The 27,924-nt window shown below is 52.6% G+C and overlaps 1 protein-coding gene across 1 annotated transcript in view; it reads right to left on the bottom strand.

Annotated features, from left to right (window-relative positions):
* Nucleotides 1-6,134: 6,134 nt before the first annotated feature.
* CRACR2A (calcium release activated channel regulator 2A) overlaps nucleotides 6,135-27,924 on the bottom strand; it is a gene marked incomplete at both ends in the record, with an annotated part of 70,306 nt that continues 48,516 nt past the window's right edge. Inside the window, 7 exons of the mRNA XM_079714645.1 lie at nucleotides 6,135-6,219; nucleotides 7,619-7,695; nucleotides 9,056-9,157; nucleotides 16,148-16,262; nucleotides 16,368-16,449; nucleotides 21,314-21,446; nucleotides 24,904-25,222. Of these exons, the coding sequence (XP_079570771.1) occupies nucleotides 6,135-6,219; nucleotides 7,619-7,695; nucleotides 9,056-9,157; nucleotides 16,148-16,262; nucleotides 16,368-16,449; nucleotides 21,314-21,446; nucleotides 24,904-25,222 (913 nt within the window). The remainder of the gene's footprint in view (nucleotides 6,220-7,618; nucleotides 7,696-9,055; nucleotides 9,158-16,147; nucleotides 16,263-16,367; nucleotides 16,450-21,313; nucleotides 21,447-24,903; nucleotides 25,223-27,924) is intronic.

Raw genomic sequence — 27,924 nt, 5'->3', positions numbered from 1 at the left:
ACTTTCTGTTCCCCAGAATGGTAGGAGGAGAAATAGCAGGAAACCTAGGGCCAGTCAGCAACAGGACAGCTAAGTCTTGGTTTTTGTATGCTTATATACTGTGATTTCATTATTTTGAAGTAATTAAACTGCTTTTTAAATAAGCTTCTGATTTGCAGTCTTCCCACACCTATCCCTTGTGAGTGAAGCTTTGTGGAATGTCTGGATTCCTGGCAGGACGGGGAACACTGCCTGAGGATTTCTGGCCTCCCTTCACTTCCCCAGGGAACTGGACACCTCCTTGAGCAGCTCATCTCCAGCAGGGCAGCCAAAAGCTCAAGGTGGAGGGGAGGGTTTCTCAGATCTAAACAACTTCTGATTTTAAGGTCCCTCCTCCAATCTAGAAGAGAAGAAAGACTTTGGGGAGGAGGTTTGGGATGGGGCTAAGGAATGAGACCAGAGTCCTGGCTACATTGTGTGAAGTGGGAGAAAGAAAGCAGGGATGGCAAGCAGAGCTTGATTTGTGCACAGGGCAGATGGCTACCAGTGTGAGGTCTTTGAAACTTTAAATCCAGCTATTTAAAATATGTTCAAAGACCTAAAGGAAACCATGTCTAAATAACTAAAGGAAAGTGTGAGAACAATGTCTCACCAAATAGAGAATATCAATAAAGAGAGAGAAATTATCCAAAAGAATCAAACAGAAATTGTGGAGTTGATAAGTACAATAATAAAATTCACTAGAAGTACAATGAAAAATTCACTAGAGGGTCCCAACAGCATATCTGAGCAGGCAGAAGAAAGAATTAGTGAGCTTGAAGACATGGCAATTGAGATTATCCAGTCTGAGGAACACAAATAAAAAAGAAAGAAAGAAAGAAAAATGAACAGAGCCTCAGAAACCTGTGGGACACCATCAAGCATTCCAACATATGCACAATCAGGTTCTATAAGGAAGGGAAAGGGAGAGAGAAACAAAAATAATATTTAAAGAAATAATAACCAACCCCCCCCCAAATCTGATGAAAGCCATTAATTTCTACACCCAAGAAGCTCAGTGAACTGCAAGTAGGATAAACTCAAAGGGATCTATTGTTAGACACATAAAAATCAAACCATTGAACGACAAAGACAAAGAACTTTGAAAGCAGCAAGAAAGAAGCAACTCATCGCATACAAAGGATCCTCAATAAGATGAACAGATGATTTCTCATTAGAAACCATGGAGGCCAGAAACAGTGGGATGGTAAAGTCAAAGTACTGACGGGGGGCGGGGCGGGGGGAAGAAACCCTGTCAGTCAAAAATTCTATATCTGGTAAAACTATCTTTCAAAACTAAAGGATAAATTAAGACATTTCCAGATAAACAAAATTGAGAGAGTTTGTCTCTGGCAGACCTGCCCTACAAGAAATACTACTGAAATAACAGGACACTAAATAGCAACTTCAATCAACATGAAAAAAATAAAGAGCACTGGTAAAAGTAATTACATAAATAAATTAGGATGATATAAATGTATTTTTTGTTTGTAACTCCTTTCTACTGACTTAAAAGACAACTGCATAAAGCAATAAATACAAATCTATGTTGATGGGCATAAAATGTATAAAGATGTAATTTATAATAATAACAGGGGAAGGGGGAATGGAAATTATACAGGAACAAATTTTTTATACTATTGGAATTAAGTCATTATAAATCCAAACTGTTGTAAATTGAGATATTAATGGTGACCCCCCAGGGCAACCACCAAGAAAACAAATAAATTATACATAGTAAATAAAATTACAAGAGAATTACAGTTGTACAGTAGAAAATAACTAATGCAAACAACAAAAGAAGGCAGTAGTGGAGGAATAGAGAAACAAAAAGGACATATGAAATACAGAAAAGAAATAGCAAAGTGGCTGACACAAATCATACTTTACCCATCACATTAAATATAAACAGATTAAACTTTCCAATTAAAAAGCAGAGACTGGAAGAAAAGATTTAAAAACATGATCCAACTACATGCTGTCTACAAGAGAACCACTTTAGATTCAAAGGCACAAATAGGTTGAAGGTAAAAGGGTAGAGAAGACATATCATGAGGAAGATGTATCAACCAAAAGAGCTGGAGTGGCTGTACTAACATCAGACAAAATAGACTTTAAGACAAAATTGTGACTAAAGACAAAGAAGCACACTTTATGATGATAAAGGGTCAATTCATCAAGAAGAGATAACAATTATAAACATACAAGTGAGTGAAGTAAGTCAGACAGAGAAGGACAAATATCATATACTATCGCTTATATGTGGATTCTGAAAAAAAAGAGTACAAATGAACTTACTTCCAAAACAGAAATAGAGGTCACGGATGTAGAACACAAGCTTATGGTTACCAAGGAGTCACAGATGTAGAAAACAAACTTATGGTTACCAAGGAGTCACAGATATAGAAAACAAACTTATGGTTACCAAGGGAGGGATAAATCAGGAGACTGGGATTGACATATACACACTACTATATATAAAATAGATAAACTACTAAGGACCTACTGTATAGCACAAGGAACTCACTCAGTACTCTGTAAAGACCTATATGGAAAAATAACCTAAAAAAGAGTGAATATATGTATATGTATAACTGATTCACTTTGCTGTATAACAGAAACTAACACAACATTTTAAATCAACTCGACTCCAATAAAAAATTTTTTTAAATATATAAGAACTTAGAAATAGAGCCCCGAGTACATGAAGCAAACTGAGATCTTTAAGAGGAGCACAGGAGAAGCAGCTCTGTCCTAAATATTTGACCCCCATGACTCACTATGGTGCTTAATAGTCTAGCACTAAGGATTTATTCCTTTGAGTTAAAGTTTTGTCTCCTTTAGAGTTCTTTGTTAAAGTATAAATATGGCCCTGAACACCACTGACATTAACACCTTGGCTGAAATTGGTTTAAGACCCTTTGGAGCAGTGACCACTCATGACAGAGACAAAGGGTTGAGCCATTTAGGATGGAGGCTGCAGACGCCGCCTGTGGGCCTGGGGGAGAGAAGTGGGGAGGGGACTCCAAGATTGGGCAGAGGTATGAACACTGGGGAAAGAGTACAGGGCGGGGAGAGGTGGGAGAAAGTCAGGGTATCACAGAGGAGCAGAAAAGACCCCAGAGGGGCTGTGAGGGGAAATAAGTGAGGGACGAGGAGCAAAGCAACAGGGCTGTTGGTTTGGTGATGGAGCTCGTGGTGGCCACTCAGGGTGAAGGCAGCTGCAGACCCGGGAGAAGCCCAAGGAATCGGAATCGGGGAGCGAGCATGGGGCCAGGGATGCCGACGAGCACAGGGCATCCCTGGGTAAGCACCGGGAACGGGCTGAGTCCAGGAGAACCACGGCAGGGAGGGAGAGTGGTGGGAGGTGGGCCCGACTGGAAAACCAGGAAACCCGCAGGACAAAGACGGGCAGGGCCAAGAGGCAATGCCGGACGCAAGCTCAGGAGCTGGGGGAATGGGCTGGACAAGCAGGCACACAAACGAGGTGGTGTCCGTGCAGTTCCCAGTTACGGGAGGACGCTTAGTGTTAGCTGCTGCTAAACCTGAAACTGAGGCAAGGCAAGGGGTCTGGGCAGAAACTCGACCTTGACCATGACCATAGCCCCTACTTGTCAGCACCTATGTGTTCTGGGCACTTCACATGCACTGCCTCCCGTGATACCTAAACATCCCTGTGAGGTAGACGTGGAAACCTCCCGTCTACAGACAGACAGGAAACCTGCTTAAGTGACTTGCTCAGGGTCATTCCAGCAGCAAGGGGGTGGAGCTAGGAGGCTTTTCTGACCCACTGTGCTAGGCTCTGGGCCGGGCTGGTGGCCACTGGGGTTGCTTCAAAGGAATAGGGAGGGAAGGGGCACCTGAGACCCAGGGACACAGAACTTCTGAGAGTCTCTCTGAGGTCGCTCTCTGCCATTTTTTTTTCAGGTGGGGCTGGAGAAGGAAGCAGCAGAGGCCTAAGGACCCTTCCTGGCCCTCTTTCTGCCTGGATCTTTGAGGGTTCGTGGGGATTTACCCAACATGCTGGAAGGCCAGGCACTAGGGTCATCCCACTCTGCTCGAAACCCAAGCCAGGGACTAGTGTCTGGGGATGAAGGCATCTGTGGGCTTGGGGAGGCCCGGCTACAGCCTGCTGGCCCCATGAGTCCCGTTGACATCTCTGTTTTTTGTCAGAAGCGGGAGAGCTTGTTCACTTTCTCCATGCTGTCCCCTCTCTTCTACCTGCCCTCCACGTGCACACACACAGACATTGCAGGGCCACTTCTGGGTGACCCATCCCACGAGTGAGACCATCAGCAGCGCCCTCTCTTAGGGAAAGGAGCTTCCTGTGGGTCCCTTCACACCTGGACTGGGGGCCAGCATAAGTTAGACAGTGAACACAAGCGCTCTGAGCAGGAAGAACCTGAAGCATCAAACTGCCCACCCCTTATTTTACTGATGCAACGGGGGCCCGGGAGGGAGCAGGCTTGCCCAAGATCCTGGGCACCTCCAGGTGCTCAGTGCTGGCTTTTGTCGCCCACCCCTGTGGGCTCCCAGGGGCCGACAAAGGCTGGACGAGAGAGAAAGTCTGCACATGGCGGCTGGTGCTTGCTTGTGGCCCATGGGCTCTGACCCTGAGGCTGGTTTGGGAAAGAGGCCACAGGAATACCCTTGGGAGCTCTGGCCGGTGGCTTTCCCTCCCGCCCCGCGGTCCGGCTGGCTGTGTGCAGGTGTCTTGAATCACCTTCTTGGAGGCCCGTGGATACTTTCTGCTTCCTTCCTTCCTGCATGCCCCACCGCACATGGACGTCACCCAATTTCCTACAGGGGGCCTGGGTCTAGCCCTAGAATGGTCATAGGCAGTGATATTTATGATCATTGCATCCAAGCTCCCAGCCAGGGCAAGAGTGCCCTCGCCAACCCCCTGGACACCAGCCAGTGACGCTGGGGCGCTGCCAGGGTTTGGGACCTCACCACCTAGCGGACGGGCCCACACACAGGCCCAGATCAGTCCCCTCCTTCCAAGTGCCCTGTGCCGGGGCCCTCACAGGGGTGCCAAGGCTGACAGCTACCCTCTGTTCACGCTCAGACCCCAGCAAAATGTCAACATCACAGCCACACTTTAAAAAAAAATAGAGCCTTCTAGAAAAAAGTAACATAAAGTGAAATCAGTAACTACGGACCTGGTATTGGGCGTCCCTGCCTGCCTGTCAATCTACCCTGTTAATCATCATGCACAAATTTTGAAGAGCTATTTTGAGAAACATTTAGAAAATGGCTTTTACATAGCTATATATACTTATTTATACCCTCAGACATGGCCTCTCTGTTTAGCAACAGATGGTTTTGTTGCCCTGGTCTTCTTTTCATCTCCTAGTCAAAGTTAAGCAGTTAGTAAGCCCACTCCCTGACCCCAGGCGTACATTCATCGCCCACTCTCCACCTTGGCGTCAGGGGTCTGGGTGGGCGGCGGGGAGCAAAGGCTGTGGTTTTTGGAAGGCATGGCTCCAGAGAACCCAAGGGGTCAAATACTGGAGGCATGGTGGCTGCTGAGAGAGGAGGGGCCCAGAAGCTTGGGAAGGAGCAGCACCAGTGAGGGGGAGAGGGTGGGACAGGATGCAGGTACCCCAGTGTGCTCTTCTCAACACCCACGGGCATCTCAACGTCCACGAAGCACATGCCAAGGGTATCCCACTGCCATCCAGAGAACAGGCTCCAAGGCCAGACCAGCTGCCCCAGTGCTGTGTCTTTGGCCTACAGGAAGCAGCAAGTCTGCCTTGCTCAGTTGCCATGGCAACCTCAGTGCCGAGGCTCCTAAGGGCAGGGGGCGAGAAGGGAGGTGGGAAAGGCACATGGTGGCTTTTCTGGAAAAGCCCATCTGTTGTTGCCCCAGGAAACCAAGCCGGGGGGAGAAAAAAGAAAGGGATAGGCAACTGGATCTAGACAGAGAAGGGGGAGAAAGACCCCAAGATGCTCCAAGAGCAGCTTTCCTGACGGGATGTGTTTTCCTTCCTTTGGGGTGGGGGACATCGCTGACAAGGATCAAGGTCTGGGTGGGCCTTGGTGAGGGCATCTGTGCAGGAGGCAGGGTAGGCCCTGTGGCCTCAGGCCTGGGTGGAAGTCCTAGGGGACCTGTATCAGCCGCAGCAGGCTTTCTTCTTGGCGGGGCGGTCAATCTGAATGGTGTCTTCCCTCACTGTGTCTTCTTGTTCCTTGAGGATCCTGGGAGAGGGGAAAGTAGAGTGTCAGCAGCAGAGAAGCTGCGAGGCACCTCAGGGTACAGGCCATCTGGGTCATGAGGAGGGACCCAGCCTCCCCAGAGCATCAGAGAGAGAGAGTCCTCCAAGTCTCCCCCGGCGAGCACAGGTGCACGACTATAATTTGTAAAGCCAGAGTGTAGTCAATATGCATCCTTCATAACACCTCCTCCAGGAAGTCTCTCCTGATGCTCTGAGAGCACGTGGATCCTTTCTCCGTTATAGCCCCAACACTGGGTGTAATGCACTGCTTCTGTGCTGGCTCCCTCAGCAGAGGGTGAGGTGCTGACAGCAGAGACTGTATCTTTTGTCTCTGCAGCCTATCACAGTACCCAGCACACAGCAGAGGCTCAAAAATTATATTTATTGGTTATTAACTTTATGGTGGGGCTTCCCGCATGAGCACAGCTCCAGATTAACTATAAGAGGTGAAGGATTAAAACTAGCATTAAGTATCTTATCCCTGCTTTATACTTTCCAAGAGCTTTCATCTGAAGCATGTCTTCTGATTTTTACAACAACCTTTGAGTGGGAAGGGAAAATACGATGGGTGTTCCTATGCTGGGGGCAAAGCTCAGAAAGGCAGGGTGACTTGCCCCGGGAATCAGTGGCAGAGAAAACCCTAGAATTTTCCCCATAACTCCCTAGGTCTTCCATGACTCCAGCACCTCTCCAGTGCATTGAAGAAGTTGTCCTGGGCTATTAGTTACTCAAATAAAAATATATTTTAGATGCCCCAAGATGAAGGCTGAGCACGAACTGAGCACTAGTCAGTATTTGCTGGCTGGCTGGCTGGATAGATGGATGGAGGGATGGATGGAGGGAGGGATGGATGGACAGACGGATGGAGGCGTGGATGGATGCCTAGATGGATGAATGAGTGAATTGCCCAAGGATTGAAATGGGGCTTGTGTGGTTCTGTTTCCTTACTCGCAGTGTAGGCAGAGGCTTACGGGACCGGTCTTTTGAGTGCTATCCTCTTGGGCTCCTCTGTGTCTCCCATCGCAGCCCCTCTCCTTGGGTCCCCCTCCTGCTCCCCCAGGAGCCCATAGTATAACCCAGCTGGCTGCCAACTAATCCCTGCTAAAATATTAGCCAACATTGAGGGGCCTCTGATCTGACCTTTCCCAGGAGCATTTGCATTTGAAAAGAGGATCCCTGGGAAAAAGGCAGCCTTTAAGGCTAAGAAGAAGACTGCAGTTGGGGGGCGGGCGGGGTGACAGGCAAGGAGGCTTCCTTTTTGTCCCTGTGTTTCGGAGGGCTGTCCCTCACCCCTGGGGTCCCACACAAAGGCCTAGGCCTCCAGCCGCTCTACCCAGACGGCTCAGATGGACAGAGGGACCGGCTGAGTGGTGTCTCTTTACCTGGCCAGATGGAGCACGGACTCTTGGGTGTTGTGACCGGAATAGGCACTGCATTCGTAGAAGATCAGGTTGTGCTCCTGGAATCAAGAGAACAGAGGGCATGAAGGAGAATATGGCGGGGAGGGGGGGGCTGGAGGGAGCCATGGGGGGCGTGGGAGAATGCCCCTCTGCACTTACCACACCCTCACTTCCGTGCGTCGTCCCCTCCCCTCTCTGTACCAGGTTGATTTCTGTCCCTCGTGCTCCCTGACTGATGCAGGCTCTGGAACTATCTCTCAGGGGAGTCGTAACAACTATAAAACAATAGGACCTACACTGCTGCCTTCGTGATTTACACTTTCTGGAATTGCTGTCCGGGATGTATGGGCTCCTTTCTTTTCACTCCTTAATCAAAAACCTTGGATCCAGATGTATTTTGGAATCCAGAATTTTTGAGTTTTAGAAAGCGAATACTTGTCTATAATACATATTATATAATAGCCTCTGTGGATCTTGGATAGCAGGCTATAATCAAATATATTAATAATTCTTCAGTGAAATATTTGAATGTTTATTCAAAGTGAGGTAAACAAAACCCATAAATAGCCTCACATCAGTTCCGGTCAGGTTTTTTCTGCCAAACGCAATGCAAAAACCTTTGTGCTCAGAGCTCCTTGGGCTGGGAATTGTGGATGCAGCCCGTGGACATGCAGCTGCTGGACTTTCTTCCTCCTTTTTCCCTTGAGTTTCACCACCTGTGCCTGCCTCCCTAGCCTCTGAGGTCCTGAGTCCCTGTCTGGAGCAAGCACACTTGAGAATTATGGAATCCTGGGGCTGGGAAGCCCTATCTCCCCAGACACACAGTTCCCCGAAAACCACTCTGAGGCAGTAGAGGAAGCCAAGGAGCGAGCATGGCTTGTGTTGCTGCCTGATTTCCATCACACCGTGGCAGTTCCCTGCTTGGGCAAGAGGGCTGATGCTTATTTTAATGGTTGGCTTTGCAGTGCCTGCCCTGAATTTATTTGGAGTTTGCAGCTTGGACGCTCAGTCTTGGTAGGAAGGATGGATGCTCTAACAGAGCTGCCCAAGGAAGAGCACGCTGCCTGACAGGTAGTGAGTGTTTCATCCCTGAAGGCAACCAAGTAGGGAAACACAGATGATGGGATTCAAGAATCAGCTGGGGGACTGAAATAAGTAACCTCCTACTATCTGAGGATTCATAGTTCTGAGTTCCCAGGAAGAGAATCTGGGAAATTTCCCACACCTGAGTCAAGTTCTCTGTGGAAAGTTCCACGTGCGGCAGCTGGACCAGCCCCACGATGCCAGGACACCATCCAGCCCACTTGCTGACTTCACAGGGGGCTCCCAGAGAAGGTTCCCACCCCGGCTCTTGGGTACATGCCCATCTCCCCTTGGGGTCCCTCCCTGTCCAGAGAGACGGGGATGCTCGCCCCTCACCTTGGCCAGCTGCTCTCCCAGGCCCCGTGGCACTTCCCGCTCTTTTTCGTTGTCGACTTTGTTGCCCAGCAGAAGAACGGGAATGCGGTCTCCCACAGCTTCCTGCGGAACAGATAATCCCCCAACTGAGAGAAGCATCCTTAAGGAGAACCGGGAAGGGCAGGTGGAAACACTGGCTGCAAAGACACAAACTAGCTCGTGAACCTACTGCTGCCACAAAGGCTGGTGATAACAGAGTCACCCCAAAGCACAGAGGGGACCACCATCTCCCAGAGCCCCAGTTTGCCAGGCTTCTGCAAGGTGCTCAAGGCTGCCTCTGGGTGCCTCCAAGCCCTCTCAGTGCAGGGACCCCCCCTTTACCCCGCTCCCCGTGGCCTGGCACTGGGAGCAGGATAGGGCACAGCTGGCGCTGATACAATAGGTGTCCGTACGGAGCCCCCGAGGGCGTCCCCACGTGATCAGACTTGATCGATGCGACCAGAATGGAGTTGCTCAATGGGCTTTTGAGGAGGCCCAGGGGGCTGCACGGTCAGCAGTGTACCTCTGGCGGCCTTGAACTGGGCAGGTAGCTCCCCGAGGGTTGGGTCCACATCCGAGTCACGGTTTTGGGTCCACAGTGTGTGATACATGACTGTCATGTGCCTCCCTGGAGGTCACCCCATGGGGACCCCTGTTCTGGGTGCCCTGGCTCTGAAGGAGCCCTGATCTGGAAGAACGGGAGCCACAGCAGTCGTACTTCATGGGCCAGAAGAACAGGTTTATTCCAGGGCTCAACCCTACTTATTCCTCCAGGGGCTGTGTCCTGTGTCATATCAGCCAGGGGCCTGCACCCCAGGGTCCCTGCACCCAGGGTCCCTGAGCCCTAGGGTCTTTGCACCCCAGGGTCCCTATACCCCAGAGTCCCTGCACCCTACATCCCAGGGTCCCTGAACCTTAGGGTCTTTGCAACCCAGGGTCCCTACACACCAGGGTCCCTACACACCAGGGTCCCTGCACCCCAGGGTCTTTGCACCCCAAGGGCCCAGGACGCATAGCTACTGAGTGAGTCAATATGGTAATGTTCACATTTACGCAGGTTGTTATTTTTGCTTTGTGAGATATTTAATTAGGGGCTTTTAATCATAATTCGGTAATAAACAGTTATTCACTGCAGCTCTGTTTCACTAAGTAGAGAAGGCCGTGGGACACCAGAAGACTGCCGGTGGCTAGTTTCGCCAACAGTCCGGCTGCTTTACCCTAGACCCCGTCAAATAAATGTCCATGGTCCAGCTGACAGGTCGCCTGTTTTGGGTTTAAATAGCATCACATTCGGAATGAAGCCTCCGTGGTTCCTCCGTCTACCCATTCATTTTTATTGTAGTTCAGTAGTGAAAAAACTCTCGTGTACTAAATGAGAATGTTAAAGCTCAGAGAATCCAAAAGAACATCCAACAAAGTTAGCGTTATGGGGACCCACCCTTTAGTGTATGGGGCCACCTTTCTCTAATCCTTGGCTCTGAATTCTTATTTCCAATGACCTCTCTGCTATTTAGTGTCTCATTAACCAGAACTCTCTAAAGGCAGTATTTCCACATATTCGTGGTGAGATGGTAATGAACATTCGCAACCCATCAGACCCATCAGAAGTAGACTGACTTATGCCCAGGGTGGTGGATGTGTTGGGTAGACATCGCCATATTCCAGTTATCTGCAAGTAAGGAACCCACTGATGGCTACGTGCGTGGACCGTGACTGCGGGTACTGGGAATACCCTGTCCCCCACATGTGCTGTGCCGTGCCGCAGAAGCTTGCGTGAAGCGTTTTTCACAGAAAAGGAAGAAAAGAGGAAGAAGCAGGAATATGGGCCAGAAGACTTGCTATTTGGAGCACACGCGCACGAGAGATATTTGTAGATGGATGTGTGAGGAATGACTAAGGCTGGTGGGATTTCTTGACATGGAAACGCTCTGAGAATAAGAGCATCAGACTTGAAATCCCAGGGTGGGATTCTAGCCCGGAATCTGGTATTACTTGTTATGGGCGATGGCTTGTTCCTCCCTTGTAAAGGGGATGCCAGGTCCTGAGCCACCAAATAGGATGAGGTAGGAACAGTCAGCCCAGCATCTGGGCCCTGCACCATGAGCAGCAGGGCTGCCTCTTGGAAAAGGAGAGGCAGTCTCCCTTCCTAAAGTGATTCCTGGCTAAAAAAATAAAAATAAAAGAGCTTAGAAGGAGCAGGAAGAAAAAGCCCAGGCCCCAGCTGGGGCAGCGGTTTTCTGCTCTTTGCAGTGTTCCCCTCTTATACAAACCCTCTGGACCCCTCGTTCCCCCTCCCAGGGCCCTGGCCTGTGCTGATGTAGGAGACTTAGGCCAATCTCCAAAGACATGGCAAAAATAAGTGAGAACACACATAAGGCCAGGGCGTGTGCTACCCATTGCAGGCAGCCAGGCACCCTCACCCCGGCCCCAGGTCACTCTTCGACGCAGGAGGCACTGGGGCTGGGCTGGGGGTTTCATGGTCCTCTCTGACTTGAACCTCGAGACTTGAGCTTTTTGCCTACACTTTACATCATTCACCTACTTAACAAGGGTGTTGGCCTGTCCGCTGCTTGGACAAAGAGGCTCATAATTATCCACCAGATGAAGCCACACTTACTTTTTTTTTTTTTTTTTTTTTTTTTTTTTTGCGGTACGCGGGCCTCTCACTGTTGTGGCCTCTCCCGTTGCGGAGCACAGGCTCCGGACGCGCAGGCTCAGCGGCCATGGCTCACGGGCCCAGCCGCTCCGCGGCACGTGGGATCTTCCAGGACCGGGACACGAACCCGTGTCCCCTGCATCGGCAGGCGGACTCTCAACCACTGCGCCACCAGGAAAGCCCTGTAGACATTTTTATAGATGTTGCTAAAGTCCCATGGGCACACCAGGTCAGAGGCACTGGTCTGAGGGCAGCTCCCGGGCTGGGCACAGGCTCTGTGCAGGAGGCCCAGGCTCTGTCTGGCTCTGCCACGTCTCTCTGTGGGACCCACCCGGATCCCTCCTCTCTTCCCTCTCTCTTCCCTGAGCTGTGAGGTGGGCTCCAGAGCTGGTCTGACACAAAAGCAAGCCTCTCCACCTTCCACCATTTCAGTGACCTTTCTCTGAACTTGAACTTCCTGGAAAACAGACTTGCTGAAATTCAAAAGATTCCCCGCCTCTGACTTTCACTTACAGAAGCTGTCAACTCAGAGCAAGCGTTGGCTTTCAGCTCAGGACGTGCAGCTGTTGCATTTGGTTGGTTGCTCTGTGTGTGCGTGTGCGTGTGTGTGTGTGTGTTAATATCTATTTGCTGGGAGGCAAGAAGAAGCACTTAGCCAGGCAAGTGCTGCTATTTCTCCAGAGGCAGAACACAAAAATTTCTCAGCACATTAAAGCATGCATTTATGCTCAGAAGAAAATGACTGCAAAATTATATATTGGGGGTTTCCATATTTATCCGCCCCCCTGGACGATGAGTCAAAACAAGATTTATTTGCGTAGTTCGTTCTCAACTGCCAGCACTTTGAGCTCAACTTGGAACGTGGGGAAAAAAAAATCAAACTGCTATTTTTTGCCGTGTGCTGTATATTGTCACCGGTGACAAAGATCACAGAGTGAGAGCCAGTCAGCCGTCCGGGAAGGGAGAGGAAAGCTGCAGAACTATAAAACAAGAGGCTATGTGAGATTAATCTCCATGTTTTTTTTCTGGCTCAGAGGCATTGGCCTTGCCGGTTGATGACTTGGGTCAGATGCCACCTCCTTGATGTATAGGCCTAACAGGACAGTGCTCTTGGGATGACAGAAAGATCCAAACGAGAAGTTAACACGCCAGGACTGCAGACATTGCGGACCAAAAATCTGGATTCGGGAGAAATACCAGCCCATCGGGCTTGTACCATATCCTATCTTCTCTACCTGATACAGGCCCCTTCAAAGTCTTCAGATGTCCAGGGTGCCTCACAGTCTAAACATGGGGCCCTTAGAGCCTGACCAGTTTCTCCTCTAGATTGGACTGGTTAAACCAGTACCACGCAGCAGAGATTTGGTGGTCAGGAGGGTGGGGGATGCTGAGTTGGTAGGAAGGTCTAACTGCTTTGATTTCCTGGAAGTGCACAGGAAAGCTAAATGGCCGGAGAATCAGCACAGAGTGTGTCTGGGCCCCGCTTGGGCCTTTTCTGCAGGACACCTGCGGGCCAGGTAAAGGTGCTGAGGCGGGAGAGGAGGGGGTGTGGGGCAGGACACCTCATAAAGCAGAGCAGTCGCCCCTTCTCTTGTGCCCAAGGCATTTGGTTCCCTCTGGGCTGGCAGGGTTCTCTCATCCACCCACACACCTGCTCCATCCCGTCCCCCCAGAGAGTCAAGTGCCAGCCCCTATAGAACGCGGGGGCCAGGAGGAACCTTCCAGACCCTCTGGTCCACCCCTTCATGGAGTGACTGGCCCACGTTTCACGGCCAGGCGGTGGCTGGGCTGGGACGATGAGAATGTCCTTTGCAGGGAACTCCACGCCTCCCCAGCAGCTGTTCCTGCCCCACGCAACCTAAGAGTCAGTCTTTGCCATGTATAATCCGTGGCAATGTCAGCCCTTTCCTTGGGTACGGCTTTTCAGGTTGATGGGGGAAGGGGTGCTGGGAACAGCTGGCCACCGTTCACTTAATAATAAGGCTTCTAAACCCAAAGCCTGTTATTAAAGCGCCCCCTCCACCCTCCCTTCTCCTGGCACGGGGCTGGCGAAGCGCTGGGAGTGCTATGGAAATTCAAGGTGCGCCACAAACATCAAGGGCTGATTATTTTCAGTTCCCCTCCGATCCAATTAGGTGTCAAGTTTTAATCTATCACCTGACATCTCTGATGGCTGGTTGCCAAGGCGGAACGACTTAGCTTTTCAAGAATCTTGAGAACAACTGCATTTATGTTGCCAAGGGTCCATATCCTCAACACACAACCCCACCTGACACAGCCTCCAGCACCTGCTCGCAGAACCCTGGGGCCGCTGCACCGGTGCATCACACTGAGTCCTCCAGAGCGCATGGCGTGGGCTGGGCACATGGGTCGTGCCCCACAAATTCTTGCTGAAGGAACACAAACATCTTTGAAAAGGATTTAGAATCTTGCTTCTCAAAGTGTGGTCCCTGGACCAGCAGCACTGGCTTGTTAGAACTTGTTAGAAAGGCAGGCAGGAACAGAGCACAGGGTGAACGAGAAAACCTGAGGCACAAAAAGCTACAAGGGGAATGTGATGAGTTGCCAAGTCCGAGGCAGCAGCAGCAGCAGATATCAAAGCCAGGGACCACGGCCAGGAATCCAAGATTCAGTGAGATGCAGGGGAAGGGCAAGTGGGCCTGTGGTACATGGGGAGGGGCCGGGCCGTTCCCTGGAGCAGGCACGTGAGGCTCGCTTTAATGTGCCTCCAGCAGTGGGGCTGGGGAGGGTCAGGGACTTCCCTGGTGGCGCAGTGGTTGAGAGTCCGCCTGCCGATGCAGGGGACACGGGTTCGTGCCCCGGTCCGGGAAAATCCCACATGCCGCGGAGCGGCTGGGCCCGTGAGCCATGGCCGCTGAGCCTGCGCGTCCGGAGCCTGTGCTCCGCAACGGGAGAGGCCACAACAGTGAGAGGCCCGCGTACCGCAAAAAAAAAAAAAAAAAAAAAAAAAAGAAAAAGAAAAAAAATCATGTCCTAAATTACAAAGTTTAAAGAGGGTTCACTTCCGGATCACCCCGCCATCTGTCTCCACTGTTAGCTCGGTATAGAGCCATTCACTACATTTCAAAACGTACATTTTCTCTATTGTGTTTTAGACGCAATAGTTTTGGAAAATAATTTGTAGCGAGCAAATTTCTGAGAAATGCTTGCATCTGGCTTCCATTCTTGCTCCTCATTTTTCTTGGTAATGACAAGGATGTAGATTAACAGGAGAGAAAGGAGCGGCCCATCCAACCCAAACTTCAAGAGAAACAGATTTTGGTGCAAGGAAGCATAGATCTGAGGGTTGAAACAAATGAAATGAACAACCCCAGTATCCCGCCTGCACGGTGACACGGCATCCATGCACACGTCCAATGTCTGCCCAGCACTGTGGGACCCAAGTACCGGTCACGATGACAAAGACGTGCAGAGGGCAGCAGGGGCCCGGGCTGGCAGCTGCGTCCTGGATAGCAGCGTGGCAGCCTGACTGATGAGGAGGGAAGGGGCTGGGCAAGTCCTATGGGCTTGAGCAGAGGATTGAACATAATAAGCTCCAGGGGGAGAGGGACACTGTCTCTCTTCTCTGGTGCTGGAATGCCCAGAGCCCAGAACAATGCCTGGCAGCGTTTAGAACAAATAAACGAACAAAGCACGGGTCCTGCCGATGGAAGGAGCTGGGACTATTTGACTGTGTGTGAAAGAATCGGGCGGGAGGGGGCCTGTAAAAAATAAAAAGTGGCTCGGCACACTGCCCTTGGCCTTGAGACGTCTGCATTCAGTGGCAGAGGAGGACATGCAGGTGGTCAGGAAGCAAAAAGCACTTACAAAGCAGCATATTGCAAGGATAACAGCAAGAAAGCAGAGTCTTACAGAGAATCCAGGATTCAAGGAAGAGCCCCCTGTCTCGAGGGCCCGGCCTGAGGTGACTCTGGGGTGAGCCTGGGTCCCGCACATTGCAGATCAGCCTCCCTTCGTGCGAAGGGTTGTGACCCAGGCCCCCAAACCGTGAGCATGACGGTCCTGAGCTGGTCACAGCAGGACCCCCTGAAGCTAGAAAAATGCAGGAGAGGCGGTGGTGACTCAGTTTAAACACCTTGGGAACCATCTGTCCTTGACACTTGACACTCCTTCCCCTAATCCTACCCCACTTTTCACAATCTTAATGACACCATTATTGGCTTAATCGGTATTTGTCCTGTGTCCTTCCCCCAGCCCCCTCCCCCCATGAGGGCAGGGACCGCACCTCTCGTGTTCACCTTTGGGTCCCCAGTAACCAGCCTGGTGCCGGGCACTTGGGTGGACTGATGCATGGACGCCTGAACCGGTTTTTTCCCGGAGAAGGTGAGGTGTGAGTCAGGTGTCCAGAGAGGGCAGCGGGCCCAGGAAGAGGGGCCGCCCGGAGGCCCCCAGCTCACCTCCACGCTGCTCAGCCACTGCCGCACGGCCAGGAAGGACTGCCTGGCTGTGAGGTCGTACATGACCACGACGCCGTCGGCCTTGCGGAAGAACTGCTGGGTGATGCAGCGATACCTGCGCAAAGGGCCGGGTCAGGTGCGCGGCCTCCTCTGCCGCCACCGCCCGCCCCCGCGGGGAGAGGAGAGGCGGGCTTACTGGGGGGGGGGGGGTGCTCCTCACCTCTCCTGCCCCGCCGTGTCCCACAGCTGCAGGGCCACCCGCGAGTCGTCCACGCGCACGGTCTTCACGTGGTAATCGATGCCTGCGGGGGGAGCCGAGCATCATGTCCAAGTCCGGAACCCACGCCCCAGCCTGGAATCCCATCAGCCCGAGGGCGCGGCCCTCCCCCTGCAGCTCCTGACAGGCGGTGTGGGCCGGGACCGAGCATGGGACCGGGAGGCCCGGGACCTGGGTTCTGGTCCTGTCTCTGCCACTGACCGGCTGTGGGACCTTGATCCAGTCACGGGACCTCTCTGAACCGCAGGCTGCTCACTGCAGTGTCATCCAGACCCTCTTTAGGGATCGAATGAGATCACATATGGAAAAGCAATCTACCAACGCAAAGAATTATCATTTACTCCCTCCTTGGGAAGATGAAGCGACAGAAAGACTGTCCTCAGATTCCTCCCTCCCTCCCTTTTCTTCTTTCTCCCTAAAACGCTTTTCAAAGTTCCCATAGTAAACTCCGCATATCCCTGGGGGATGGGTCACACTTCCAGACTCCCACTGTGGTGATGCAAAGGTGGGTGGGGGAGGAGGGTCAGGAGGGGAGGGCTTGGCGGGTGGAGGGAGGGAGAGAAGAGAAGCAAAGCGGTGGGGGAGGGAATCAGAGGCAAATGCCCCTTAGAGATGGAATCAGAGCTCCTAACCCCAGCCATCAAGCCACTTGCAATCCTCCCTCTGAGGCTGCGACCCTACCTGGCGTCATGGATCCCAGAGAGAGGGTGCAAGGCAGGGAGATCCCACAGCAGCCCTCAGACAGACGACCTGAATGCAGGTGCTTTGATAACAAACATTCCTCCCTCCTACACCCGGTGAGAATGTTCGCAGATGCTCAACCAGGTGTAAAACGCTTTTCCCCCTTAAGGCATCAGATCTTGGAACCAGAGGGCATCCCCTCCCAACCTCTAAAAGGCCCAGCCTCCGGGGTCCTTACTCTGGAGGGCTCAGGTAGGGACAGGCAACGGCAGCCTGGCCAGATAGGGACAGACAGACAGACTGACAGACAGACAACCGAGAGGCAGTTGATGGAAAAGGGCATCCCTGCCTCGGTCTCCAGGCAAAGGAGAGTGTGTGAGGGGCCGGGCAGGGGAGGAGAGATAGGAGGGTCTTCCGCTCCTAGAACGTCAGCAGGACTGCAGAGGCCCTGGGCTCACAGAAGAGCGTCAGAGAGAGGACGCGCGTGTCTGGGTAAGGAAAAGAGGGCCGTGTCCCATTGGTAGAATGCTCGGTATCCCCAGTTTCCATGTGCCATCTCTCCCGCTTCACCGCGCTCCCTGGGACATCCATGTGCGGGTTGTTATCTGCACACACGCACACGTACCCGTACTCACACGCGCAGACACGTGCACCTCCCTTCTCTTCCCAGACCATAGAAGGATAAAGAAGCAGGAGTCCAGCCTTGCCCAAGCTGGTCAGCAGTCTCAGTGAGTTGCAAACCCAGTTCTGAGGCTCATTCCTCTCTTCACAGCAGTACCCTGGGCACAGGGCCCCTGGCAGCTTCGTTTCACCTAGAAAGTCCAAGGCTAAATGCTCCCATCAGAATAGATGGAAACCAAACCCAAGGGTGTTTTCTTAGCTAAAGCGGTAGGGCTTCCCCCATCTGTGCTCTGGGAGGCCGGGGGGCTGCCCACAGCCTGATAACAACCCAGGGGAAAGCCAGCCGCAGTCATCACACCTTCAGGGCCTGATCTGAAGCCCCCGAGGATGAGCCCTCTCTCTGATGGAAAGGCAGGTGATGGAGGGACGGCTGGGTCCCTCGGCTTCACTGGTAATCGCTCTGCTGGTGGACAAGGAGCTCGGCGAGTCCCCGCTGGTCCACGAGGTACCCCTCCCTGCAGCCTCAGACCCACAGGCCTGGAAGCAGACGAACAAGCCCAAGGGATGAGTGGGGTTTGGGAGGACACGGGGAGTCAGCGTCCAGCAGAAGAGGCTGCACAGAGTGACGAGGGACCAGAGGGATTCCTGAGACCCCCCCACCCCGCACCTGTTCCAACGGTCCGGGAGCCCAGACCTCATGCTCCTGCCTCAGTCCTGCCTCTGACCAGCTGTGTGACCTTGACGACGTGACTTCACCCCATCTGGGGGGCTTTGCTTTCCCCATCTGTAAACTGAGGTATGACGGGGGGTGCTGGAGGGAAGTTGGGTGTCCATGATTTTATGTCCAGCTGTAGCATTCGGCAAACACGTGGAGGGGACCCCCGACGTGCGACCTCAGTGGTTCCTGAATGAGGACTGGACCTCGGGGGCCCCATCACCGTGGAGTGTGCTGTGTGTGGGATGTGTGGGTCCGAGCTGTGGGTGATGGACCCCAGGAAGGGCGGTGTTCACCTTTCTGGACAGGACAGGTCATTCCAGGCAAGAGGGCTTGGGAGCGGGGAGTGCCAGCGAGATGTCCCGGAGGGGAAGCTCTCGGGATTTCTCTGTGGAGTTGAGGAGAGGGATGGAAACGGACTGGTGCCATGGGCCCCGGTTGAAAGCAGGGCCATGAACCAAGGCGGGGCCTCGGGAAGAGCTCTGGACTCAGAGTCCTGGGTTCTAGAGGCTTAGCCTCTAACAGCCAGTCTTCTCATTGACAAAATGAGCTCCAACGTTCTGCAAGGACCATCGTCTGACGTCTCCAGGACACCCGCAGGGCCCGCACACCTGCTTTACAAGGGATCCGCTGGTGCTAAGGTGGGGAAGGCAGGGGCGCCCCAAGACAGACTGTTGCATCACGGAAGCCACATCACGCACAAGCCGAAGGTCGAGGACAGGTCACGTGCTCATGAGGGGCTGGGCGATCAGGAAGTCCCTTCGGTGATGGAGGAGAGCTTTAAGGCACCAACGCGCCCCTGTTGGTGCTGTGCTGAGGGTCCAGGGCTGCTGTGCTTGACAGGGGTTGGCCTGCTTGAGCCCCGGGAGCCCAGGACTCGGTGGCTCATCTGTGTCTTTAAAGGGAGGATCTTCCAGGCGACTGGTGTGACATCAGCGCCCTGACACGTGTGCCGGGGAGGCTAATTCCAGCTGCTGCTCTGGCTCGTTTTGCACAGCTCGATCAAGGGCATCCCAGATTTGGAAACTTTGATATTTTTCCCCTTCCTAAATTGTAGGTGTTTCCATAATTGGCCTCCCGGGGAGTGCAAATTAGTCTGATTTTCTCTTTTTCAGAGCTTTCCATCTCGGGGGCACCAGTTGGAGGTGTAAGCAGACCCCGATTCCCTGATTTTACCAACAGGAGAGGCGCCATGTGCACCGCCGGAGGGCCGCCCCTGGGGGGTGCAGCATCCTTCCCCTGCTCCCACAGCCTATGCCCGAGCTGGGACCTCAGGTTCTGTGGCCTCCCCATGGAACGCTCCAGGGAGGGCCAGTCCAGCTCTGCAGCCGCTGTTTCCTGTGTCACCACACTCGGCACACGGGGGTCACTCCTAGCCAGCCCTCCCAGCCGCACGAGGCCAGGCTCTTCTGGGCCGTCTTCCCATCAGAGTCCCGATTCTTCACCTTGGGATGCGCCCAGTTTCTGGGTAGAATGGGGCGGGGGGTGGGGCAGGAGGGGGCTCCGGCTTTGGAAACTGCAAAGGCTCAGCAGTAAGAACAGGGCGCCTACAGTCGTGGGAAGAGACCCATCTGTAGGAAGAGAGTTGGAAGGAACGGCCCGTTCAGGTTATCCTGGAGGAAGAGACCAGACTCTCCCCAGGCAGGCTCTGGGGCAGGAAAGTTTGTCTCGGATTGTCCTGGGGGGCCAGCTTGTGAGACCTCCAGGGCTCAGAGGTGGTCTGGACAGAGCCCTGGGCTTGGAAGCAGTCTTGGCTGGCCCGGTTCAAATCTCTCATTTTTTTCAGGTGAGGAAAGACTGAAGCCGAAAAGGAAACACCTCCTCCCGAGGTCACACAGCTGGTCAGTGGCAGAGCTGAGATGAAGGTCCGGGACTTCCGATGCCCCATTGGACCTTAGCGGCCTCCCCTGCCTGTGCCAGCCTCCTGTGGCAGAAATTGGGCTCTGAGCACGCACAGCGCAGTATTGTTGGGGAGACAGTGGGCTGGGACAGCAGAGGTGCATGTGGGGTTGGGTGGGGACCAGTATCAGCACCAACCAGCGGGTGGGAATGAGGACCCGCCTCTGGACCTCTCTGGGCCTCAGTGTCTTGGTCTGTCCATTGGGCTGATAGCAATGCTTGCCTTTCAGGGTTGTTGGGAAGACAGATGGAAATGATAAATATCAAAACCCATGGTAAATATTCAGATCATATCAATGTATTTTTAATATAGTTGACTTAGCGTGGTTAAATGGCACATAGAAGGCACCCAAAGGATTCTTTTTTTTTTTGCTCGAGTGATTCACCTTGGTAGAAACTAAAAGGTCAATATGCCCTTGGGTCTTACCACATACTCCAATGCAAGGAGCACCTCTGGGTGATGGGGCAAAGGCTCCTATCTAAATACAGAATTACCCGAGATAATAATGGAGGTGCATGAAGCCCTGATCAGCTACTAGTAGCTGAGCTTAACGAGCGTCTACAGTGGACTCCAGCTCTTACCCAGCAGGCCCGGGATGCAGGATGAGGAAATGTGATGGGTAAAAGAAGCCCCCAGAGCACTGTCCTCCATCCTGCCCGTCTATACAAGTGTGCATGCACGCACACGCACACACACACACACAAAGTGGGGAAGGGATGATTGAAGACAGACAGGCTCAGAGAGGGGACAAAGGGCCGGAAGTCCATCTTTGCCAACCTCAGAGCCCCTCATCTTGGGCATAGGAACTGTTCGTGGTCTCATCCCCGTGGAGCACCAGGCAGAGGGGGGCCTCGCCTACCAGCCCAGCCCTCAGCCCCTCCTACGGGGCTCCAAGCCCCTCCCTGGGCACCCTTCTCACAGCCGCCCCTTCCCAGAGGTGGGCTGGGGTCCGGCCCAGGGCCGAGAACTCACCCACGGTGGCCGCTGAACCCGGGGAGAACTTGCCGTCGTAGAACCGGCTCAGGAAGGACGTCTTCCCCACGGAGGAATTGCCCACAAACACGATCTTGAAGAGCCGGTCTGGGGTGGACACAGAGCCTTCTTCCTGTGGAAGACAGACAGCAGGGTCAAATGTTGGGACATCCGCCTGCCACCCCTGACCCTGACCTGTCCCTGCGGTGTCCAGGGAGGGACCCGCAACCAGCACCAGGGAGGCTGCTCGGGCCTTGGATGCAGGGAGCTTTGGGCTCAGCGCACCGAGGCTCCTTCCAGCTTCAGCAGCGGGAAGAGAGGCTTTCATTCTACCACCACTGCTGCCCATGTGCTGTGCCGCAGGCCCTGTGCTGGGCTGGGTGTGTGGTGCAGGGAAGGCAGCCACGTGTACACACAGTCACGGCACGATGCTCCGAGTGCCCAGAGCACGGACCAGGAATCAAGGGTCTCGGGGTGCGGGGTGGGGGGCTCTGGGCTGGGGCTTCAGGAGGAAGCAGAGATTCTCTGCAGGGGGTGGGTGGGGAGGACAAGGTGGGTGTTTGCAGGGGAAGGGGAGATATAGAAGATATAGAAGGCTTAACTATAACTCGGGGGCAGAGGCATCCCAGGCTGGGGTCGGGCCTCTCGTTTCTGCTCCGTCACTGAAAGCCTGGACCGGATGGAGGACACGCTCGCCCCCCTGCATGCTGCCCTCTGTCCCAGCTCACCTTCCATCTAGGGTCCCTGCCTGCCCTGGAAGTAAGGCAAGACAGTCTCCACTCAGTAGCTTGGGAAACCCCAAGATGCCAGGCTACGGGAAGAACTTTCCAGAACACAGTCACGGGTGCTCCTTCTCCACCCGGCAGCGGGAGAGACTGGGAACTGGCCTGCCTGTTATTCTGGCGTGCTACGGCCCAGCGGGAAGTGGACCTGCTCCAGGATGCTGGGTGAGTGAGAGTCAGAGTGAGGGCCAGCACAGGGCCCTTTCTCCGAATGGTCACTAAGTCCAGAAAGCCACGTGCTCCCCCAGATCCTGCCTTCAGGCCCAGCCCAGCACTACTAGGCCAGATGAGGAGGCTTTTTAGAATCTATTTGGAAGTGGATTTGGGGGGAATTAGCACCTCTCACTGAGCAAATACTATAGTGGAGTAGCAGCAGATATTAGCAGTACTTGAATTTCAGAGAAAAGCCATTAACAGCCTTTTGGGGAGAAATCAATTCCATGCTGTACTTAGGAGGGAATTCAAGGTCAATTATAGGAATTTAAACCCAACTTAAAAAAAAAAAAAAAAAAGAGAAACCCACACTCAGAAACACTGACTGGCCCCAGTTTCTTTATTCCTGCATTGCACAAGCATCACTCTCTGCCAGGCTTGTGCTCCATTTGTCCTTTGTTTGAGACTAAAGCTCAGTGCAGCCATGGGTCCACCCCAGGCCCGGGGACGGTGGGAGGAGATGGTCTTGGCTGCAGAGGCGGTGGCTGACCTTGCTCTGTGCTCCCTTCACCCTGGCCCCCGCCTCCGGCAGGACACTTATTCCGCAGACAGGATACGATCAACCTGGTGATGGTTCAGTTTGGGGAAGGACCCACCTCACAGGAGCAGCGAAGCTATTCCAGTTCTTGCCCTTAACCTGGGGGACAATCCACCTGCCCGCGAACGACAGTGAGACAACAAAATTGTGGGGCGGGGCTGGAGAAAGGCTCCCTCCACTGGCAAGTCAGGGGATCTGTTCTCATTCTCCTTCCCACCACTGTTTTTATTTTTTTAAAGCTTTAAAAAATGAAAGTAATATACACTAATTTCTAAAAGTAGGAAACTTAGCAGAGAGGAAATTAATAACTATTCATAATTTACCCCCCAACCCTGAAATGGTCACTATTCCTATTTGCATGCATTTCTTCCAGGCTTCTTTTTTTTATATAGATGAATCAATATATATTTTTAGAGAGAAATTTGAGATACTATGTATACTTTATTTATATTATTATATATAAATTTATGTGTAGTTTTCTATTTGTTCCTATGTTATTGAATTATATATAAATATTTCTGAGTCACTGAAGTTTTCCCAAAATGTGATTTTTAATAGCACTATAATGTTCTATTAAATTAATATAGTCTAATTTATGTCCCTATTGTTGTTTTTTCAATTATTTGCTCTTATGTACTTACATTCTTGAATTAAGTTTTTGTCTGATTTTGGTTATTTCCTTAGGAAAGGTCGCTAGAAGTAAGAGGGCTGGTTCAAAGGAGGTGGACTTTTAAAGTTGTTGATTCCTATTATCAAACTACTTTCCCGAAAGCTGGTACCAATTGATGGCTCAGCGGCCTTGCAAGGGACCTTCTGTTGAGGCTGCTGTGTGGCTGACTTCCAGCAGACACATTTCCTCTCTGCTGCAGTTTGCGTCCCAGCTAAACAGCAGCGCATCCCGGTGCAGCCGGTGGGGATGCGGAGCGGTGGGTGCGAAGGCTGGGCTCCCATCACTGCGGGCTGGGTGGGCCTGCTCGCTCCATGCTCTACTTCCCCACCTGCCTAAGGGGAGAACCGATCTCTGATGCCCCTCATCCAACAACCGCAAGGATCAGATGCCACGGCTGACACGCACGCTCAGCCTCCTCCTTCACCCCGTCTCCCGGGGCCCTCTTAACACTTCTTTCACATTTGGGGGGCTATTGTGGGGTATTTAAAGCCCCATTTGTGCCCACTGCCAGCAAGTGTAGTCTGTGCACTTTTGGGGATGTAGAAGGGGGTGTAGGAGGGATGCCCCACCCACCAAGGGTCCCACCCACCAAGTTCCCCCCACCTCCCTTGGCCCAGGGCCCTTCAGAGGAGTGGTTTGTAGGCATGAATCTTAATCCGGGCCCAAGAATTATAACGGAGGCCAAGAAGTCCCTGTGCAGGGGCTGGAGAGGGCTCGCTGGCACACATGCCAACGCCTCACTTGGACCGCTCAGCTCTGAAGGCCGCCACAGGGTGAGGGAACTGTTCTAGAGGGTCCAGCGGCGGGCAGAGGGAGGGCTGAGGGGCCGGTTCCAAGGCCTGGGTCACAAACAAGGTGAGGAGCATCATCAGTGATCCAGAGGAGGACGGTCCACGTGGCCCCCCGCTCCCGGAGAACGCAGCAGGGAGAGCTGGTGGGGGGCGCGGGGATGGAGGGTGGGAGTGGAGGGTCACACTGCCGGGAGGGGGCGAGCTGATTAGGAACCGAGGGAAAAGCGATGGTGCGCAGACTTCCCCAGCAGGGGCGGTTACAGAACGGACCAGAAGGGGTACCATTTTTAAAGCATGTGATAGCTGACGCTAATTGCCCAGCAGAGGCTCAGTCCTACTCTATAAATGCAGAATCTGAATCAGAAAAAAACACATAGGGGCCAAGAACAGAAGGTGTTAGGAGAGTGTCCCCAGACCCCCGCGTCTCCATCATGACACTCGGCAGAGCAGAGAAGGGTGGTACCCGAGGGACACGAATTTGGTGCATCACCAGGCCTGCTGAGTCTGGCTTCCTGAGTGGCCTTGGGGCTCTTGGGCTCACACTCGAGGGACAAGGCACAGGGTGACCTACAAGCCAGTGTGGGATGCACTCTTACCTCAGACGGGGTTTCTTTTCCGACGGGCTGCTCTCGGGGAGACGCAGGTGTGAGGCCCAGAGGTCGGGACGGCCCGGTTTGTCCCTCCAGCCCCTGGTCGGAGGCCTCCCCTTCTTCCGGGCATTTGCCCAGTGGCTGCTCAGAGCCGCCCCCCAGCAGCTGGGGCAGCGGGTCCTCTTCAATGGAGATGATTCTGTGGAGCGGCCGGGGGAGCAGACCCCCGGTCCCCGGCCCCTCTTCTGCAAGGGGGGGCCCACTCAGGCCCAGGGAGCTTCTCCTCCTCGGGACGCCAAACACATCTTCTTCCTCCTCTGACTGGCTGTTTTGGAGAAGAATGAAGAGTGGGGGGAATATTGTAAAATGTATCTGAATGGAAGCTGGGGGTCTGTGACAAACAGCTGAGGAGCACACTTTTGCGGGGGCAGAGAGGGACCAAGAAAGGGAAAACCAGACCCAGCATCGTTTAGCTCATTCGTTCAATGTCCTTATGATGAAGGTGAGAGGAAGGTGAAGGTGATGATGAAGGTGAAGGGGATGATGATGAAGGTGAAGATGATGAAGGCAAAGGTGGTGAAGGTGAAGGTGGTGAAGGTGAAGGTGATGAAGGTGAAGGTGATGAAGGTGAAGGTGATGATAAAGGTGAAGGTGATGATGAAGGTGAAGGTGGTAAAGGTGAAGGTGAAGGTGATGAAGGTGGTGATGATGGAGGCAAAGGTGGTGAAGGTGATGAAGGCGAAGGTGGTGAAGGTGATGAAGGCAAAGGTGATGAAGGCAAAGGTGGTGAAGGTGAAGGTGATGATGGTGAAGGTGATGAAGGTGAAGGTGAAGGTGATGATGAAGGTGAAGGTGGTAAAGGTGAAGGTGAAGGTGATGAAGGTGGTGATGATGAAGGCAAAGGTGATGAAGGTGATGAAGGCGAAGGTGGTGAAGGTGAAGGTGAAGGTGATGATGAAGGTGAAGGTGGTGAAGGTGAAGGTGGTGAAGGTGAAGGTGATGAAGGTGAAGGTGAAGGTGATGATGAAGGTGAAGGTGGTGAAGGTGAAGGTGATGAAGGTGAAGGTGATGATGAAGGTGAAGGTGATGATGAAGGTGAAGGTGGTAAAGGTGAAGGTGATGATGAAGGTGAAGGTGGTAAAGGTGAAGGTGATGAAGGTGAAGGTGATGAAGGTGAAGGTGGTAAAGGTGAAGGTGATGATGAAGGTGAAGGTGGTAAAGGTGAAGGTGATGAAGGTGAAGGTGATGAAGGTGGTAAAGGTGAAGGTGAAGGTGATGAAGGTGAAGGTGAAGGTGATGAAGGTGAAGGTGATGATGAAGGTGAAGGTGATGATGAAGGTGAAGGTGATGAAGGTGAAGGTGATGATGAAGGCGAAGGTGGTGAAGGTGAAGGTGATGAAGGCAAAGGTGGTGAAGGTGATGAAGGCAAAGGTGGTGAAGGGGATGATGAAGGTGAAGGGGATGATGATGAAGGCGAAGGTGGTGAAGGTGAAGGTGATGAAGGTGAAGGTGATGATGAAGGCGAAGGTGGTGAAGGTGAAGGTGATGAAGGTGATGCTGGCTCCCAGGTATTAAGCTAATAACAGTCAGCAACAGATGCACACAGCCCCCGTCCTCACGGAGTGCTTGGCTTAGCAGGGCTAGAGCAGTCATGACACACTCACTACACTGTTCCAGATTGTGGGAAGTGCCACAAAGGAGAAGTAAAGGTGTGAAGAAAGGAGCATAACAGATGTGGAAACAAAGCATCCTGGGTTAACAGTCGGTGGCCTTTGCCCTGGTCCCATGCCAGCCCTTACCAGCTGTGTGTCCCCAGGTAAGACGCCGACTCTCCAGGCCTGTTTCCTCACCCTTCCGCCCTGCCCACCTCCCCAGTAAGCCAGTGCATAAACCAGACCTGTTAGGGAAGCAGCCCTCGGGGATGCAGGCGAGGGGACCACTGCTCTGGGAGGGACCCCGGCACGGCAAGCGTCCACCACCAGCTCAGGGTGGGAAGGAAGCCCTCCACCCGCCTCTCCTTCCTTTCTCCTTAGGAGCAGGAGTGAGTGGCCTCAGAGGCCTGAGTGCACGTTTGCTTCCAGAAGCACCTGAGCATCCAGAACAAGGAGAAGCAGCAGGGGGTGTGCAGCAGTCGGGCCCCAGACGTGGGTCCAGGGCACGGGCTGTGTCCCCAAGGTTTGCGAGCAAAGGCCCCACGGGCCCTCATGGTGCGGCCCCCTCTCAGGCCTTTATGAACAAGTCAAGCTGAGGACTGTTTTATAGGATGGAACTTGAGTCCAGAATCGAAACACACACACACACACACACACACACACACACACTCGAGAACTAGAAAATAGAGCAGGATGCGGTGGCGAGGCGAAAGTGGGCGACGGACACAGAATATGCAGAACAGGGAAAGCCCCTTCACTTTGCCCCAACTCCCGCCCCCCCAGCTTCTAGCATTTCTGGCCCCTAAGGACCAAAAACAGAAAAAAAAAGAAAAAAATGCATGTATCGCTGTTCTGAACTCTGGACACTTCTGAAAGATAAATTAAGGTATAACGCTTGCTCACAAAAGTGCTGACTTAGTTTGGATCCCTTGATATAAAAGAAAGGATTTGTAGCAATTCCAGGACTCTTACACTTATTTATAAAATCAGCTTTTTCCAGAAACTGACTACCATCTTTCCAACAAATCTCTTCTACATTCTGACGCGCCTACTAAGTGCCTAGCCACTTCAGCACACAATTAGCGTTCCCATCTGCTTTCACTCTGCTCACACACACGAGTGCACATGTGTGAGCACGTGTTGTGAGCAAGTATGCACACGCACAGATGCAGAGCATGGCTTTTCAAAGGCCTTGCAACTAGAAAAGAAACAGACACTGAAATGACCCTCAATGAAGCGTTTCTTGGCAAAAGCTTCTTACTTGGGAAACTCTCAAGCACTATTACATTCTGGAATACCTTCAGCTTAGCATGACTAAGCTCCTTTTCGGTTTTGCCACCAAATGCTATATGTACCAGCAGCAGACAGCAGTCAC

The sequence above is a fragment of the Hyperoodon ampullatus genome, assembly GCF_949752795.1.
Source record: "Hyperoodon ampullatus genome assembly, chromosome: 11".
In the NCBI taxonomy this organism is placed as follows: Eukaryota; Metazoa; Chordata; class Mammalia; order Artiodactyla; family Ziphiidae; genus Hyperoodon; species Hyperoodon ampullatus.
This window is presented reverse-complemented; position numbering and strand designations above follow the sequence as displayed.